General features: G+C 40.8%; 1 protein-coding gene across 1 annotated transcript; it reads right to left on the bottom strand.

Annotated features, from left to right (window-relative positions):
- Positions 1–12: 12 nt before the first annotated feature.
- On the bottom strand, positions 13–16515 carry zgc:153184 (uncharacterized protein LOC751652 homolog). The gene is made up of 8 exons (XM_054606469.1): positions 16486–16515; positions 15804–15844; positions 15298–15418; positions 4945–5028; positions 4717–4785; positions 4102–4170; positions 2900–3115; positions 13–2317 (listed from the first exon to the last, which is right to left on the bottom strand). Exons 1-8 carry the CDS (start codon positions 16513–16515, stop codon positions 1934–1936), a joined length of 1014 nt encoding a protein of 337 aa, XP_054462444.1. The 3' UTR covers positions 13–1933.
- Positions 16516–19521: the final 3006 nt, after the last annotated feature.

Raw genomic sequence — 19521 nt, 5'->3', positions numbered from 1 at the left:
ATATTGGTGGGAGGAAACTTAAAGTTACGGGACATGACACACATCCGACATTCCTTGGAATTCAGGGTCTGTTACTACGACTCACAACCAGCTTCAATACAAGTCAATAACACGGACACTTATTCGTACTGTAGGTATATCTTTATGGATTTGAAGTAAGCACACAACGTGATCCAGTTGTTGTTGTTGTTGTTTCCCCAGGTGGCTTTGAGGATGTTTATTTGCGTAACCAAATAATAGCTTACGTAAGCTTACGTAACGTTATCTTGCTGTAACCTATTAGTCAAATTCAAGTCTTCAGTCAAGAGGACTTTGATGATATCAATCATTTTAGTTTGCATTGAGGTGATTACATAGGCCCAGACCGCACCTGTCAAATCATTGAAACAGGTGAGTCCTATAGCTTTTAAAGTAAGGCGTGTTTTTACAGTGCACAGGTGCTCACTTGCTGCTACGCTATAAAAGGGTTTAAAAAGGACTTTCAGTCAAAATAACACTTGATACGAGATACACATCCAAATTAAAGTGCACATTTTGTGTAAAGTTGAAGATGACGGGGTGCCATAGGAACAGAGAGACATTTGACCCCTATTGACACTGCTGCAATTCTAAACAACGGTCGACAATTGTTTTGTTTGTTACCAGCTTTTCATACCATGATGCCCTCAGGAAGGGCCGGGAACGTTTTGTCATAAAAGGGCAGATCATTTGTTGATATATCAAAGTGTGATTTGATTTTATAAATACTTTGATTTTCACAGTTACACACAGATGTTCTGATTAAACCTCTGCTCAGGTTAAAAACGGGCAGAGTACAGTGGGAAATGATGTGGCTCCACGTACCAATAAGATGATCAAAGTGTAAATTGTCCTTCCTTAACAGATTCAATAAGAGCTGTTAATGCACAGTTCATACTAACAGTTTGTGCACATAGAGACAACCCGGAGAAGAGGGCAGGGCTATCCAGGGGAATTAATTTAAATCACGTGTGATTGTTCCGTGGGTGTGCACAAGCTTTCAATCCTCAGATTGAAAGCAGATCTATCTGTCGTCATCAGCAACCTCTAACTGTAAATCATACATTGTTTGACCTGACTTAACACCGTCTAGTTAGTGTCTCAGGAGATGATACTCAGCATTAAGTATTTACTGACTGGCCAACCAGAATTAAGATGTTCATCAACATTGATCATTTTGACTCAATGAGTCTTAAAACCCAACAAATCGTTGACCATACACACGCAATTTCAACTTTTTTCTCATAGAGGAAGGGAGCTATTTATTGTCTTAACATTTCTGTGCATAATTGCTGAGGATCCGAGCCACTCCACAGTAGCACTGGGATTTAGATATTTTGCAGAGTACAAAATAAAACAAACAACAGAGAACTAGATGAGCAAAGAACCTAAAGTGATAGGGATTTGATATCAACATATCCATCGATGTCATAACGTTTTATATATACCTGCTAAATATCTGAAGTCTAATTACATTTTGCCTTTTGTCAACCCAGCATTCAGTATTTCCAAAGTCTTGTATAAATGACAGATACTTCTGACTTCTGTTAATAATGTCTTTAAATTTCAAAAAAATAAAGATGAAAAACAGGTCTGGCTATGCAGACATAAAGTATATGACACACATTTCCTGATAATTGATACAGTATCAACTTTGAGGCTTCCTTCTACAGAGAACAGCTGCTTCTCTTAACTCTCCAGTGTTTATAGACCTGTTCTGTAGACAGCCAGGAGAGGGCGACAGAGGAACTTAAAAATAAATTTAAAACAGATTAATTTTCTCTGAAGAGTATTTAAAGAGTTCTCTTAATCAAAGCACTGAATAACTTATTCAGCAAAAGATGTGTGTGTGTGTATACATATATTTATATATATTTTTTTTTTCTTAAAGTAAACATTCACAGTTCACACCATGTCATTTCCTTCTTGGGGCTCCCTTGGAGGCATCTCCTCCTTCCCTATCTGCTTGGCAAGGCTCTGAAGGCTGCTGTTGCTCCTCTAAAGCCTCCATGTTCTGGGCTTGGTCTGCTTCCTGCTCCACCCCCGGATCTCCCCCGTCATCTGGGTCACTCTCAGCTACCCCATCCTCTGTGTTTTCACAGTCCCTGTCCATCTCTTCAGCTTCTTTCAGACTTGCCGGCTGTCCGTATTCAAAAACCAGGTCTGTGTTCCCATTCTCTTCTGGGCAGTACAGTTCACACGGGGAGAGAGCGCTCCCGAAGGCTCCCGCCTCCTCTCCAGCTGACCTCCTGTGCTGTCTCGTGGGCGGGCGCCTTGTGAACGATAGCCGCGCACGAGTCTGTTTGGAAAAGATGAGTAACAACCATCAGGGAATTAAAATCATGTTTCTAAACAAAAATCAGGGCAACTTGGATCTACAAGACAGCTTAAAATGCATAAGCAGTGTCAGATCTTTCCTATCATCAAATCATTTCTGTCACCTATCCAAGTATTAGCATATGCATGCGAGCACTGCACAAAATGGTACCTAGGGACTCTAACTAGGCTAAGGGGATTACATCTTCAATCCCCCTTGCAGCTGCACTCATGCACTGCAGGAGCATCTTGCCCCAGCTTATCCACGGCCTGCTTAAACAGAAGATGCAGAGCGCCCGCTGAGAAACACGTCAACAGGGAAAGGGAGCATGTGTCCGGCTGTGACGTCACAGCTCAGTCAGCGAATAGCATGAGAAACACTTCAGGGGCCTCAATGTGAGAGTAGCTCACATTTGCCTTTTAGTGACTCAGAACTTGTGCAAAAACCCATGCAAACATAAGAAACACATGAGTACAAACTACTCAAAAACGCTTTGGATTTCATATAGGGTCTTCTTCAACATAATACCTACAGTAATACCTCAAAACTGCTCCATGTGATTACCTTGTTGATGCTCGGCAGCGGGGTGCCTTCAGGAGGGCTGTCGAAGCTGACGGCATCCTCCTCTTCACTGGACAGGCGCGAGGGCCTCAGGGTGGGGCTCAGGGGCCTCTGCGGGCTGCAGGGTGTGATCGGGGACAACGGAGCTGGCTGGAGCTTCACCTCAGGACTCTTGTTGGGTGAAGGCAGCAGAGCAGTGGGTGACAGAGAGAGATTGGCCTACAGGGGAAAGGAAGATCCGGAAACTATAATCTCCTTAGTGCATCGTGTTATGATAAAACCTAATTGTAAAACAATGGCTTTCATTAAATGTATTTAAACAGCACTTTTTTTTTTTTTTTACAAAGAACATGGCTCTGCCTCCTACTTTGAAAACTCGTCTGCTAAAAGCACAGCCAGAAATTCCCCTTTACGTGTCACAAACACCGGTCATATTCAGTCTAACAACTAAAGCAGCTCAAATCTGGAGTAAATACCCAAACCACTGTTCAGGTTTAGAGCAGAGTATCCTACCTGCACAGGGGAGAAGAGGAAGAGGGAGAAGCGGCAGCCCTTTTGTCCCATGGCTGCCCACCGTGTGAATCGCTAACTAAAGGAACGATGGTGGAGAGTTTGAACGAGGCTGAGAGGCCAGTGATCCAATTAGCTCATTAATCTGAGCCGATTGTGGCATCAGGGACAAGCCCTCCCCTTTTTCTCAGCATGCTCACAGCTCAGGCACCAGTGTCAACTGAACACTAGGTGGCAGTAATGCTTCACATCTCCTGAAGATACACCCTGACTACTTCTGCCTGTTTACTACATCCTGTGATAATAATAATAATAATACATTACAGTCAGATATGGGCAGTCTCTGCATTTATCCCAAAGTGGACTTACACAATGGGTGATATTACATATCATGTTCTGCATTTGACCACTGTTATGACAAGGTCTACCATGCAAGGTGCCACCATCAGACTCTAACTAACATTCATCAGTCCACACCGAGTGGGCTGCAAAGCCTTCTGACAGTGGGGAGCAACTTGGGGGGTGTCTTGCTCAAGGACACCTCGGCATGTTGCCGTAGAGGGGTTTGAACCACCAACCTTGTGGTTGGGGACAACCTTGCTCCACTACGCCTCAACACATCAGTGGTGAGGCTAGCATTGGTTTTGTTTCCTACTTCCCTCACAAAATATTAAAATGTTGAATGAAGCATCTACCTGGAGTTTCTCAATGATGGGGGAGTTCTTCATCTTGATTTTAAAGGGGTTTGGTGAGACGATAGCTTTCTGCAAGAGAACAGAGTCAGACCAGAATTAATTAAAAGGAAAAAAATGCGCAAAATCATCCCTACCCCCATTTAAAAACATGGAATGCCAATATCTTTTGTGATACTTCCACTTTGCTTAGAATGTGTACTGTCATTGTAGAATATATTGGGCCATACAAGCACGTCCAGATAAGTAAGACGGACTAGTATGAAATCAATACAAATGTTTTCTGCTGTACATGCTTGTGAATTATACATGTTTGCACTATTGTGCTTTTGACTGTTATAATGCAAAGATGAGTTTGTATGGTTTGTTTGGTCATGTCAATGTTTGTTTTGTTATTTCACTTGAAAGAAAAACAGCAGCACAAATTTCCCAATGTTTGGACAGCAGAAAAAAAAAAGAAAATAGATAAAATGTCCATTTGGCAACAGTTCTCAGGCTACTGTGTTGGAATGAAAATGTACAGTAAACAAATCCAAGCCTGTTTTTTGGACACTTTCTTTGTATATCAAGAAGTAACATTTGTTGCACATTGGTCAGTAAAATAATCAAATTACTTACATCTGATTCATTATCATCTTTTTGGTTCTGCAACTTTAGGGAACATGGGGGTCTTCTTCGAAACGGCAACTATAAACAAAAAGGAGGAGGAATTGTAAATATAAATAAATAAATCTATAATCACAAGCAGACCATAAGCATTCACCAAGTACTCTATTTAAGTTCCTGGGCATTTTTTTTGTAGATTTTTGCATGGATGCTGTAACCTACAATACATGAATACAGTACCTCGCCATTTGAGGTGGGCATGGGTAGAATGTGACCTTTGAACCTTCCAGCCAGCTCAGCCACAGATGGCTTGGATGGAGAATCCTATTGGAAAATAAAAACATTCAATCTAACAACTGAACAACACTTTATGTTTTGACATATTGTTTGTTACATTTTAAAATGAGGTACTGCCTCCCATGAGTTGAGAGTAAAGGTTATCACTTTCAATCAAATACTGGTTTCAATGAATGTTAAGAATATATGCATAGCATGTCTTTGCCCTGTAAGAAGAGGCACAACAAACCCTTTTTGGGCAGAGACTTTCTGAACAAAGACAGGTAAAAAAAAACAAAAAACAATACATTCTCTTAAAGTGTAAGTTTACCCCCAGGTCTGAGCCTAACTCCAACCACTGCATCATCTTGAAAAAACGCAAAAAAGAGGGGGGCGGGGGGTGTTTGAGACTGGAGTTGCACAGTGACTGATTAGACAGCATTAACATTCTTTTTCTTAAATATAAACATGAAATAGATAAGTCCAAATCGACTCTCTTTCAGGATTGGCCTTGCAAGATTCAGGGCTGATTTGAAACAGTAGATGACAATTTGATCCAATTTACAACCCATGAAATGCCAATTTTAAAACTTTGATAAGAAATGTCAGCATTAACACCAGCACTGATGAGTTTTATCAAAGTACAGTCATAAACAAACATGTTTAAATGTGCCGCGCCTCTATAAGCAGGTCATGTGCAGTGAGCCATTTTTCAGCTGAACAAAGAGATGTTCTAAGATAAAGAACAAGTCTCACTTCCGTCTTCTCGGCAGGAAAAAAACAGAAGAGAGGGTGAACTTGCAAACTCCATCAGAGTGCTGGGTTCAACGCTGTCCTTCAGGGAACTCGTCTCCTCTCCTCTACTTTTTTTGTAGTTTTGGACACAGGAAGTGAGCCCCTCTCTCTCTCTCTCTCTCTGCACAGCTGTTCAACATCAGGCCGCAGCCTGTGACAGCAGGGTCCTGTCCTTGAAGTCTCACACTCTTATCACTTCTCGGTCCCTTTACTCTCCGCCTCCCCCACTATTCCCCAGCTGATTGCTAAACTTCCCTCCTCCGCGCTGCCCTTTCATGACCATTGACTCACTCCACATATCTGTGGCCTAAGTGATAAGTCGGCGAAGGCTGCATGCTGTAACGTGCACCGACGTGAGCCTTGAAAACAACTCTGTTTTCCAAGTTCTAGTTGGATTTGGACTGTGAATGGCAGGTGAATAGCAGCCCGAGGTGTGCCAGGACTGTGCAGATTCTCATGCATCATGTTGCCATGTCATGATTTGCATTGCACAGTCACTGCTTGTGGTGCTTTTCCCTTTCTCTTTCCTGCTTTGATGCCACATCACATTTCCATCCTACTTTAATTGACCACTAAAAAGCTCATGCCTCTCCTCATAGCTGCCAATTCTGTCACATTTCCTGGGTGTGTGCACTCTGGGTTCCCTCCCTCCCTGCACAGTTTGAGCCGTAAGCCCATGGATCTCCAAAGCTTCACAGATTCACACATTCCACATTTTAATCACGAGATTTGTTTTCCTTCTCCCTCTTTTTCTCAACATGACCTCACCACCTTGCTCGCTCCACCCAAACGTATTACAGCATCAGCTAGCCTCGCAGCGCCTCTGTTGTGGCTTCTCTGTGTCCTAATCCACATCCCAGCCCTTTTCCTGAGTTCTCCCTTTTCTCATCCGTGATAAATAGTAATCACCAGGGACCACCCACCCACCGCACCAGTATTTTGTAACCTCCAATTGTTTAACCCTTTCCTGTCCTTCAAAAACGAATGCCTCCTTCAGAGCGAAAAACACAACAGTGCACGCAAAGGAAGCGGGGCCTTTGTTTAAAACGCTGCTCAGGTGTTTTGGGCGATAAGAAAAATTATGGTTACTTACTTTATTTAAATGACACACAGGAGGTCTACCAGCCCCTCAAACATACCATCAATATTTACTTTGAGTTAATTCATATGCAGTCATATGATTTAATAGTAAAGTAATTTTCAATGGGGAAATGTAATTTCTACATCATTTTACTTTTAATTTTGGGAACGCGATTTGGTCATATACAGCAAGATATAGCATATGTATTTTTTGGATTATTTTAGAAATGATCTGTTACTTGCAAAAGTGACTAGATTGAAATTGGAGAGCTATATGGAAATGAAAAAGAATTCTGCCGTTTATAACTATATTTAACAACTCTCTAGTCTTAGAGGAAGTCATTTGAGATCCATTAATATCCTTCCATACGTCTTTTCAAAGCCAGCCCTATCTTTAATGAGCTTCTTCATGCGTAAAAAAACCCAATGTCAGACTAAATGCAAATACCTCGTTGACTTAAAATACACTGACCACGCTTACAATATAGAAAGATGATATATGCAAATATTGAAGGAATGTATTACAAGTATCAAAACTTATACTGTTAGTTCAGAAATTCAGTCTAGCATAGTTTGTTGCAAGCTTTTTATCTCCTATGATTTAAATATAACTTCTAGAGAGGCATTGTCAGCAGCCTTATGCAAAATAAACCATATTAATATTAATTCCCTGAGATGATAAAAGAGACACATTATTCCAATGAGCCATACAAGGCCTTCGGCTGGTTATCAGTATTGCACATGTTTAACTCAGCTGGGACCCCGAGCTCTGTGAAAGAGTGGGAAACTTTGGTTCACTGCAGGAGAGAGCAGGGCGAGCTCTATTTCAGGGCCTCGAGGCCTGGGAAAAACCCCAGAGCTGTGCAGGCAGCCTGGATCACAGCTCTGCTCTGTAACCCCCTCAGCTCCTAAGAGAGAGCGTCCCTGGATATGCTAGGCCACATATAAAACATGCTGTAATCTAGCGTACAGAGAAATTGAGCATGTCTAAACAAGGAACTACTAGAGAAGAAAAAAGGCTTCTTAAAAGCAGTGCCTTACCCATGTGATTCAAGTTTTCCAATAACAGGCCTGTGTCACTAAAAAGAAACAAGCCATTTCTGAACTCTGACTTTCATGGAAATAGATCCTTCAGATGTTGCTTCCTTACAGTTACACATACAGTACAACACTTAATGGACTGTTCTTAAAAACATTTTTAGTTTGAATAATCAGGAGCTTTTCTGTTATTTAATGGCATGCAAAAAAGTTGATTTATTCTGTCAATGCCTATGTCTATATAGATCTTTTTCTTGGCTTGTTTTCTCTCCATGGAATCTCATGAAGCCCCTGTAGTTGCCATGGACAGTCTCCAGCCCTGTGGACAATGTTACCACCACATTCATACTATTGAATTTGCAAATGCAGTGGAGATGCTGAGTGGCCCTGTGGTGGTGGTATCTCATATGATTCTTTGTTATGAGGATACATTGCAAAAAGGAAAATGTGGAAGAAAGCAGTGCATGCATCATTCCCAACAATATCACAAAATAATGCTGCCTTCAGGAATTCAAACAGGAAGTGTCTAAATACCTGTTTAATTAGCAAAGCTGCCGACCTTATACAATAAGAAATATTACATGGATAGACCCCTTGGAACAGGTGGACAAATCTCATGTGGTATGCTGTATAAAACCATACCAACAAGCCCTACTGAATAGTACGGTTTAAAGATGTGATCAGCCGTTTTTAGCCATTTGTGTAAAAAAAGAAGAAGGTTTATTTCAATATGGCTGACAGTGCACAAGACCACACCGGAAAAGAAGACTGTTGTTTTCTGTGTGAATGTGAAGCAGAGTGAAAATTGCGTGCATCCTCAGCGACCAGTATCTGGACGAGTAAAGGTTAATCCCAACCAGCGTCTTAGTTTCCAGGCTGTGGATGGAGACACGAGGTTTACTGAATGACCGGCAGATGTGGAAAGAGAACACAGAGACAAACAGATCACACAAAGCCTGCTATTGTCTGCTCCTGTTATTCCTATTTCCAGAGGCAGGGGAGAAGAAGCACATGATAGCAGTCTCTGTAAATCCAAACATATCTGCTTGATATAACAGCGGTGGTCAGAGAGCAACAGGCCACGTAATCCACCGCGGAGCTGATGAAGATGATGTCTGGCTCGGGATCTTTAACCCTTCTCTAGGAACTCTTAATCCTCATAAGCGCACCAGCGGTGAGGGAATCTGTGAAAGTGAAGATAAATAAAGCCCACCAAAGCGCAGCTGTTGAGCAAGCACTTGTTCAATAAGATCACCTAGCGTAATGGCTTTGGTTTGAGTCTGCAGACGTTGTTTTGACAAGTCAGCGTGTTCTGCCATGGGGGGAAAAAAAAAAACACCGTAGTGTGCACCTCCCTTCTGCCTGCACTTGTTAAGTGGTAAGAGAGCAGAAAGGCACCTTCTTGCTCGCTGCCTTTCCAGGAAAACATGATGTGTTTTTGGACCGGACCTCAACTGAATATCTCACTTTTCCGCTGCCCTCGCTGGAACCATGTTTTCTCATGTGTTGTGTGTGTAGAAGTACACTAGAAAGAACCCTCAATCAGAGGGATGAGGTAAATGGACACCCTCATCTACGAGAGATTGCTGCCCCTTCCTCAAAAGAAATGGGAGGTGCTGCAGACACAGACTAGTACTGTAGGGTGGGGAAACAAATATGTAATAAAATAATAAGCATCCAATGAGAGGGAAAATAAATCCAGATGACCTGGGTACAGAAACCTGCTGACAAAATTATAATTCCAAAGACGAAAATATGTATTTTTCTTCAGTGTGACAAATGCAACAAGAAACCATTTAGAGATATGCTGTTTAACTGTAATTTGACTGGAAAATTATGAAGATGTGAGAACAGATGAGAGAGCTGGGCTTGCTCGTGGAATGCACCGTGATATTTCAATGTGATAACTACAGTAGCCTGCTCGAGAAGGGCAGGGTTATGAAAAATGAATGCCGAGTAAGAAAAGATATCAACAAATGTAAACAGCTCACAGCAGCCGGTCAGCCTCCACATGTTTGAAGCTAAGCAAGAAAACTGTGATACAAGCGTCTGTCGGGGATTCTACATGGTATTCTGGTATTCTGATCCTCTCTGATCCAGCAATCACAAAGACAAAAAACATCTGGACATTGGATCAGATAGTTGTCGTGGAGGGCGGCTGAGAAGAACAGACTTGGGATGACTTCATTCAGTGAAGCCCTGCACCTTCTCCTCTACAATGTTGTGGAAGTCCTAAATTTGAAAAAAAAACTAATTTTATTGTAGCAGGGTCTCACAGTCTGCTCTGCTCAGTCCTGGTTCTGGTTCTGGTTCTCCCTTCCCTCCAGCAGGCCTAATAATACGGACTGGGCCTCCATCAGCGTGGTGTCGGTGTTGGACCGCCAGCGCACTCTCATCCTTTCGCCGAATATTCCGGCCGCAGGGTGAGTGCGGTAGCAAAGCCGGATCTGGGTCTGATTGGAGGCCCTGCTGGAGTCTAAGCCAAAAGGAGTTTCTGGTAAACCTACATGATTTCATCTGATTTTTGCTGAATCCAACCCGGTGGCACCGATGACAAGCATTAAGAATAACTATATAGAAAGACAATCTTCTTGCTGATGGTTTGTTTACTGATGTAGGTAATAATGAGGCATCCGTTAAAAGTTCATCGCAGTAACTTTGAGTAAAGTATGTGGTTAGTTTGGCTTTCCTATGCAAAGATCACAGGTCACAGGTCAGGTCCACTTTCCAAGCCACTTTTCTGACACTGTGGTCTCTATAGTCTCTGTTCTGATATTGAGTTGCTTTGGTCTCAGCCAGCAGCAAATGTTTATGCTCAAACTTGCAGCGTGCACCTGCACCTGCGGTCTAAACCTGAAAACCCAACCTACAAATCTCAATATTTCACAAAATGCAAAATCTGGGTTTGAAACAAAAAAATGGCGCTTCCAAAGTACAAGCAGCTTGCAGCACTCACTGTGTTTGCACTCCTTTCTCCCAAAAAAGGAAATAAAGAGCATGGCTAGATTTGAAAGTAAGTTATAAAGTCATGATGATACTGTTTTGTTTTTTTCTGCAGTTTCCACTTCCTGTCTGGCTCACTGCTCTCAAATCCCATCTGCACTAATCACACATTTTTTAGACTTGATACTGACAAAATTCTACATATTTGAGAATCTGCAGATGTCTGAGACAGCTCAAAGCCTGAATCAGGCTGCCTCTCTACCCCAGTCTACATGTATCCATCCATGATGTAACTTCCTTGCAAGCCAACAGCATGTGTGTTATTCTTTTACAGATCACAGTTTCCTACTCGCTATCTTGTCTGTAGTTCCCACCCAGTCTATCTCTCTGCCCCACACACTGGAGGGGCAGGGTCTGACACAACCTCATCTCTGATAGCAGGAATCACACTGCACCATGTATAGTGTGAGGGCAACACATTATAACAATGTCTAAGATAATAACAACAACAACCGCTCTGCAATAAAAAAGCAGCTTTGGAATTTTGGGGCTTTATGGAGCATTTGAGTGGTCGTAAAGGTGCACATATCCTCCAACTAGCCAAGCTTCCACAAGACAAGTCAGCAAGGAGATGTAAAATACAGGCATCAAACCAGATGGTGAAACCTGCCCATATGACATCACAACCAATTTGACCTTTCAGAATGATATTTAGGACTAACTTCAGGCGATCACACATTTACTGGAAACAATTAAAACACTTCAGGCAACAAGTCTGTGCACACTGTGATCTCTAAAGACAGAGAGATGCTTACTTTTTTCAAGCAATTATATCTGCTGTTTGTAATAGCGTGCTAGAAAAGTTCCAGCCTTTACCATATGTTATTGCCTTCAGAGTATACAAAGCAGTCAACAGAAATGTTGTATCACACAGTGCAGTATTAAGTTGCTTTTATGCTGAGTGCAGCTTAGCTCACATGGAAAGTTCATTTTGCATAAAACTAGTTCAATTTTATCACCAGGGAAACTAAATATGTTGTGAAACAGTGACGACAAACTGCAGTAATTACAACAAAAACAGGAATATCCTGCAGAAACGTTGCACTTCTGCAGTTTGCTTCTCTCTTCCAACTGATTTTGCAATTGTAATATATTTGTCTTTGCAAAGTGCTGGTTTCAAAAGACGATTGGGTTAAAACATGTGGACGTAAGGTAGAAAACATGCTAGAGAGACAATTTCAGAGAAAGCTGATGTGTTTTGCATGATGTTTCAAAAAGAGGAAATCACATGATATTCTGGAGGTTTGACCTACTGTATCATCCTACTTATCATGGCTTTGAAGTGCTTTAATTAATTGTGTACGCTAATAAACTCAGATTACATCTGAAAATGTTATACATCCTCTGAACACACATCCAACCATAACTAGACCTTGAAGTAGAGAACGTGGTAAAGTTTTGTAGCGGTTCCTTGATGCAGAACCGATCATACTGGCCTGAAACACACAGCTTAATACACACCTCAGGCTGCATCTGTCACGATAATGTCCTGTTCTGACAAGCTCTGAACTTAATAACTTTAAAAGGAGGTTTTATTTACTGTGACACTGGACTGCTTTTTGTGGTTCTAGAAGTAGTTGTAGTATTATGAAGTAGGCATAGAAGTATCAGTCCATGAAAAACAGTAATAAAAGTGTGACACTAAGTAAGTAAATGACATAGTGTTGTAAAGCAAAATAGGGAAAATACGGACTCATTAGCAAACGTCTGGCTGGTACAGACTGAGCTCCTCTGTTACTGGACTCTTAACTTTACTATGGATTACATAATAAATGTGCTCACCATATGGTTGGCAATGCAATCCCAAATACTCACTCCACTAGCAGTGGTGTTGTTTTTCCATCAAAGGAAAACCTCCACCCCCCCACCCATCCCTAGCCTAAAGCTGACACACACATGCAGTAAATACTCAGGTGCATGCACAAACACACACAAATGCACAAAACTTCCAGTTTGTCCTGTTCATAGGTTGTGAAACATTGTAAACACAAAATTTAAGAATTTCCATGCGTCAATCACCTTAAGGCTTGCTCGAGGCAGTTAAAGCTAGAAACTCACAGCAGAATTTAGACTTAGAGGTGATGTCATCAAAGAGCTGAGCAGTTAAAATGAAGGCGAGCGTGAGACTGACTTTACAGGCTAGTTTGGCGCTTGTTTTAGGGGTTTTGTCGTCATCGACTAAGACTTTATTCGCCAATTCGTCATTTTTTATGCTTTTTTATTCTGAATGACTTATTTCCAAGAAACTTATGAGCACTAGCCCTAGTCAAGTAAACACAAGTTTACAGTGTTGCTTTTGTAAGATTCTTTTTTGTTTAAAGATATTTTGATTTAAAGTCATCAAAATCGTATGATTGTTAGTCGACTAAGAATTTCTTTGGTCAAGGACAGCTCTAGCTGGCTACAATCCTATAAGACTCATAAACAGACGCTGCTGCAGACGAAGGCTTCTTATTCCCAACAGCTAACATCTGAGAGAACTGATTCAGTTTCAGGTCGAGCTAGGCAATATGGAGAAAATCCAATATCACGACAGTTTGGACCAAACACCTCAATATTGATTGTGTGACCATATTGTAGGGTTGACTATTGGTGCTTTTACAAAATATCAACACAATGACATTTAAGATAAATAATCATCAGTGATGTGGACATAGTGGGTAAAGGCAAATAATAGAACAGTGTGGCAAGTTAAGAAAAATACATCTCTTCCCTGTAAAGCAGGAAACGACAACACTTATGCCATACTACTATATCCAAAATCTAAGATGATATCTAGTCGCATAGCAATGACATATTGCCCAGCCCTCATTTCCGGTTTTCCGAATGTTTATTGTGCTGGAATTCTAGAAGAAGAAGTGACAGAAATCAATTCAGTCACATCAATTTTATCATCAACAGCAGCAACATACCATTACACAACCAGCTGACTGATTTCACTTTACTCATGACTGTGGCAAGACTCAGTAGGCATTGCTTGGGTGTCATCAGTGACAGATGCGTGTCTGAATACATTTAACACCTTAACATGACAGGACTCAGTAGGCTGTCCACAGCTTTTACTTCAAGGTTTAAAATCCCAGTGGCTACCATGAAAGTGTTACATTATACCCAAACCATCAACTATTAAAACTGAGCTTGTGAGATTCACCACTAATAGTTGAACCTTCTTTCTTCATCTCAGTGTTCAGATCGCTGCTTGCACAAGGTTTTTTTTGTCTCAGTGCAGCGTTATCTCACAGAAAGTTTAACTATATCAGAAAAAATGTTCCCCTCCATCTGAATACTTTTCATTCTTTCCCAGTTAAAATTCTTGTCTCTCAATTTTCACAAACGTTTTTTAGATCCAATCTGAACTGGCCTAAAGCATATCTGAGTCCCAACGTTGGGTGGTGCAAGTATGTGAGAGTATTTCTGTGGCAGATTACTAATGTGCTCCGTCACATGCTGGTGGGGGGAAAAAAATGGGCGTTTCTCTTCCTATTTGCCACATGACATTAAATACTTGAGAAAGATGTTAAAAGTCAGAGGAAACAGCTTGTTTTGCAGGGAGGAGGCCTCAAACCTGCAAGCAAACCCTGCATGAAAAAAAACCAGACTTAGACGGTCCTCCTGAACCATGAAGAAGAACACCTTTTTAGCTCCAGTTGAAGGGTGGTTTGAGAAGAGAAGCTGTGGCTTCGATGGGAGGGAAATTGCTGATGTTCAGACTTAAATGCAGACTTGCGGTGAAGACGGAATTTACTTCACACATTCATCACAGCGCACAAACACTGGCTCAAGACAAATGTTCTGTTCGGTCAGCTCCATTTCCCCTCCACTCTCCTTGTGGTTACGTGTTATGAAGTCCTGACCACAAACCTACTTTTGAACCCCATCAGCCTGAAGCTCAAACATACATGTTTATGTTGAGGTGGTGTGTGTGTGTGTGTGTGTGTGTGTGTGTGTGTGTGTGTGTGTGTGTGTGTGTGTGTGTGTGTGTGTGTACTATTAACAGAACAGCTATACCCTCAGGAAAGCAAAGTGCAGTCATCTTTTCACATAAAATATTTGTCATCAGTAAAACATAGTATCACATATAATGCCAGAGTTAAAAGGTAAATACTGTCAAAAAAAATAAAAAATGATTAGGAACTTTTATAGTAATGAGTAGCAAACACAACTACACGTGCATAGTACCTTAAAGGCAAATGCAATATTATTATTTGTTAGATGGCTGTCCCTATAGAAATATCACAGTAAATACTCAGACCATTAAATATACTTCAGTTACTCACTGAGCTCCTGTGATGTAATGTTTTAATTCCACACATGGCTGCACAAAACCACATTAAATGTTTAAAAACATCTGTTCAAGTGGCCTAAAAGAGCAGGCTAGAACAGAGTCATAGGGTGTGTTACCTCCATCCTGAGGAAAGGGCCAGGGATCGTTGTCTCCTGCTCTTTGGTTGCTGTTTTTCGGTCTGTTGGAGCAAAGTGTCTGCTGGTGGAGAGGAGACGGAGAGCAGCTCTGTGTTTGTATCTGATGCATGAGGAAGAGGAGTGCACAACTTTTACGCGCAGCTGGCTCCGTCAGAGCTGTCAAGTCGGTCAGGATTAAAGAAAAACACGACTTCTGCAACAGACTTTCAAAATAAAATGAAAAGAAAACTGGAACTGTTGCCTTCATATAGCCTACATTTCTTTTTTTTTTTTAATGTTGGTAGGTTGGTAGGCTGATGCAAACTTGAATTAGAAATGAGATGGCATTTTTAACCAAACAGTGTAAATGATCAATTGGTATTATTTCACCATTAGATACAGTGACAGTACATACACTTTAAAAGTCCATATTTAGTGTTCAGCGCACACCAGAAAACAGAATTGCATGACAAATGGGGCGACAACTTTGTTTTCAATCAATTTACCTAACAATCCAAGCCACAGGCCTGCTTTTTAAGAGCCAAAACTTTCAAGCATGTACGTTTTTACTGGTGGCCAGGTTTCCAGCTGATGGAAAACACCTGCTGTGACATCATTCACTGAAATGTGGCCAGGTGAGCAGCAGTGCACCACCAGCTTTCCAACCGAATGTCACTTGTGGATAACAAACAAACTTCTCTATTTACCCCTTTCAAACCTTAAACTCACCTAAATAGTATATGTACGATACCTATTTTATAGCTAGAATTACCCTCCATGCTTTTAGATATTTATACATGCAATTTGAAAGCAGTATTTTCTAACTGTTTATCTCTGTCTTGACATTTTGCTGTGCATAAGTCACCTATTGGGTAACTATTTAGCTGTTCCTCTACCCACAGTACATTCACCCTGATAAAACATAAAACATTTATTTTATTGTTCCTTCAGGCTCTTGTGGCACCTAATGGTTGGACTGTTTTTCATTACTTCCTTACCATTCCTTTGGTTTATCTTAAATTGAATTAGAAACATCCACCAATTTAAAAAATATATAATCTTCAACATCTACAAGCAAAAAACAGGAGACCAAAGTTCAGACGCTCAGCTTTGACAATAGATCTGTATATAAAGGAGTTTTTTCTTACTAAATGTGCATATCTAAAATGCCTTCAGTTTAAGTCTCACCTCCACCTGTAACAACTTTATCCTGTGCATTGCAAGATTTAGTCTTCACTGTTGCACATTTCTAATGTTGCTTGTTCTCCTCTGAATGTACTGCTATCTGCATGTTCTCTCTGCGTTTCCTATGATGCAAGTTACAGCTGGCAAGCATGTGAAAATAACTATCAGGTGCTTTTTAGTTAATTATTCTCATTTAGAGTTTTCATGAAAGGATGAAATATCTGAGAGCAGCTCTGCTGTCCTGCATGGGGCCAGGAGGAAGGCAGTCAGTCACTTAAGCGGTTTGTGGTGTGGAAATGTAGAGAAGCCATCTAAGCTAATGGATCGGTTTCTAACTCACCAACAACACGACACACAGCTGCAGGAGAGACCGTTCCTCCTGCTGCTGGTATATAATATTCTTTACAATATGTTATAATGGAGAGAAATAACATTACAGTCCTTAAGTTTGGTGAATTAGCTTCTGTATCTGCTCACATGAAAAATGTATTCTGATCCTCATCTAAGACTAAAATGTTTATTTGACATGTTTTTTTGTTTACTTGTAACTCAAATAGTCAAAAGCAAGCTGTGATCTGGTTTCACAGGTTTGAAATTCTCAGACAGACAGGTTCTGTTGTTTAGAGTTTACATTTGTCTCTCCTTAGGCCTAATGTCAAACACTGTTCATGAAAACACTTCACAAATTAGCCTCCAAATTGCAGGGAAGTCTACTTATAATTCAGAGAAGGAAACAGAGTAGTGGCTCCTCTGTGTGTGACATGGTTCATTAGACAACGGAAACTGTTTACTAAAAGCTTTAGAAGACGAGGTGATTAGTGCTTTATAAATTAAGCTTATTATCATTGTTACTGCCATTAAAGGCATTTGAATGCACTGCCTGAGTGCCTGATGGTTTGTACAAGCTGAAGACATGTTTGTGTTTGTTGTCCTAATGTCATCCAGCTGTGACAACAAGAGCGCAGAATGAAAGTAAGGTGGCACCGGCACACGCCTGGCTCTTTGTGGCAGAGAGACATGATTGCCAAAGGGATGAACTGGATTATCCTTTCACAGCAAACATTTGGCACAATCGGGCCTAGATGGGAAAAGCTTTTGGGTTTGTCGAGGAGAGAGAGAGAGCGATGACACCAGAGGCCATGAAGAGAACAGAAACCAGCAGGGAAGATAGTGAAGCCCTGCAGACTTTATAGAAAGAGTTGTCGTGCAGACCCTTCTCCTTAATAGACTCCATTTTAGTGCAGCTTCCTGAGGCCACATGCATGGACCAGCATGCACAGGGAGCCAGACAGGAAGTGAATATGTGTGGCTGATAATTTGTGGAAATGGGCTGAGAGGGTAAACTGATAAAGATTTCTTACAGCGGGAAGAGAAAACCAGAAACTTTAAACTTAAAGGGCAGTGTTGATGTGGTTTGACAACAATGTTTGACTGATCTTAATCCCAGAATATGTTTGATATTGATGTTATTAGTCATTTCCACTGTATAGTACATATACAGTTTGTCTCCCCTGACAGCAGAAGCCTTTGGCTCCCCCCTCTGGTGGAAAAGATCATTACACTGTAATGTTGGCCTGTGCAAATGTATCAGAAAACCATCACGTTTAATTTGGAGATGAACGTAAATGAGAAAAAAACAGACTGCAAAGCAGTGTGGCATGTCATTCCAGTAGTTGCTGCTGATTCAGTAAATCCCCAAATCCCCTGTGATGTTTTTGGTTTAGTATTAGATAAGATTCTTTATCTCTGAAGGCTATGGGGGGTTCATCCATCCATTGTTGCCCACCAAATGAGACAGGAAAAAAGTCTGTATTAATCTAATTTATGTTTTTTTATACTATTTAAATACTAGCATCTCAAAATACTACTACAAAATACTTTTTTTGCTGAATCACTGCCATATCAACTAAATCCTGAAAAATGCACTTTTTCTTTTAAGTGTGCTACATAGTAGATACTGTTGGCGCAGACTAGAGTTTGTGGTCTCTGGATGATAGAAACCTTTGCTAATTTATTTAATAGCTCCCACCTTAAATTCATTAGGGGAAGTTGGAAAGACTATTAAGTTTTTACAATATAACTTTGAGAAACACAGCTTTTCAGTGCAGTGTGAGCTGCATAGCTTAATCTCAAAGAAATAAAGCTATGCAGTTTTTGTGTGAGTGCTTGAACACAATGATTGGTAGTGGAAAAGGCTGCAACACGAGGGGCCCTAGCTCAAATCATACCTATAGCGCACAAATTGGTCAGGGCCGGCTCTGGTTGGCATTTTTCTTTAATAATACCAAAACAATTATAAAACACTGTCCGCATGTTAAATTGGGGCAGATAAAGCCATCTGAAATATGTGCTTGCAAATCAATTTAAATATGTTTTGTTTGTGAATAAAAATCAAATATACTTTAATTTCGTTTGCTTAATAACAGCCTCAGGACTGAAGGCAAAACTGATTACACAGTAAACAGCAGCAGTAATATAATATCATTATAGTAATTGTTTGATTACTTGTCAGTTTGGAAATAACAGTGTTTTTCTCATCATGAACGTAATACATTTCTCAGGAAATATATTCACATTTGATCCATTATTCCCAATTATTTCTGTTCTTCAAATAAATCACTGTCTAAATATTACAGATCTTAAAGATAAGAGGAAGAGGAGTGTGCATTGTGTTAGAGGTTTGCTGATGGAGAAGAAGTCATGACCTGAAAAGTTGAATCCAAACAAACAAACTATGTTTCTAATGATGAATGATTTGAGGTGGTGTGAAGAGGGCCTGAGGGGGTGTTGACAGCTCTGGAAGAGCCGCTCACAGACCCTCTCTTCATTATCAGTAAGGAAAATAACCATCAGAGGAGTTGTGATGCTCGCTGATCTTTCCCCAGGTGATGGCAGGATGGTCTGTATAAGCCTTTACCCGCTGCTTCAAACAGAGATGAATGACTTAGTGAAAAAAAAATGTGTCATGAGGATGAGTCAGCCTAGTGCAACTTTGTCTCTTTGTATTTGTGCAAACCAAGGCCTGATGATTCATGGGCA

This window comes from Anoplopoma fimbria, chromosome 1, assembly GCF_027596085.1.
Source record: "Anoplopoma fimbria isolate UVic2021 breed Golden Eagle Sablefish chromosome 1, Afim_UVic_2022, whole genome shotgun sequence".
Classification (NCBI taxonomy): domain Eukaryota; kingdom Metazoa; phylum Chordata; class Actinopteri; order Perciformes; family Anoplopomatidae; genus Anoplopoma; species Anoplopoma fimbria.
This window is presented reverse-complemented; position numbering and strand designations above follow the sequence as displayed.

Coding starts and splice junctions, on each gene's coding strand:
- zgc:153184 (XM_054606469.1), bottom strand. CDS start 16,515: ATGCACAGGATAAAGTTGTTACAGGTGGAG. Junction 4,786..4,944: donor TGCCCACCTCAAATGGCGAG/GTACTGTATTCA, acceptor TTTTGTTTATAG/TTGCCGTTTCGAAGAAGACC. Junction 3,116..4,101: donor CCATCATTGAGAAACTCCAG/GTAGATGCTTCA, acceptor TTTCCCCTGTAG/GCCAATCTCTCTCTGTCACC.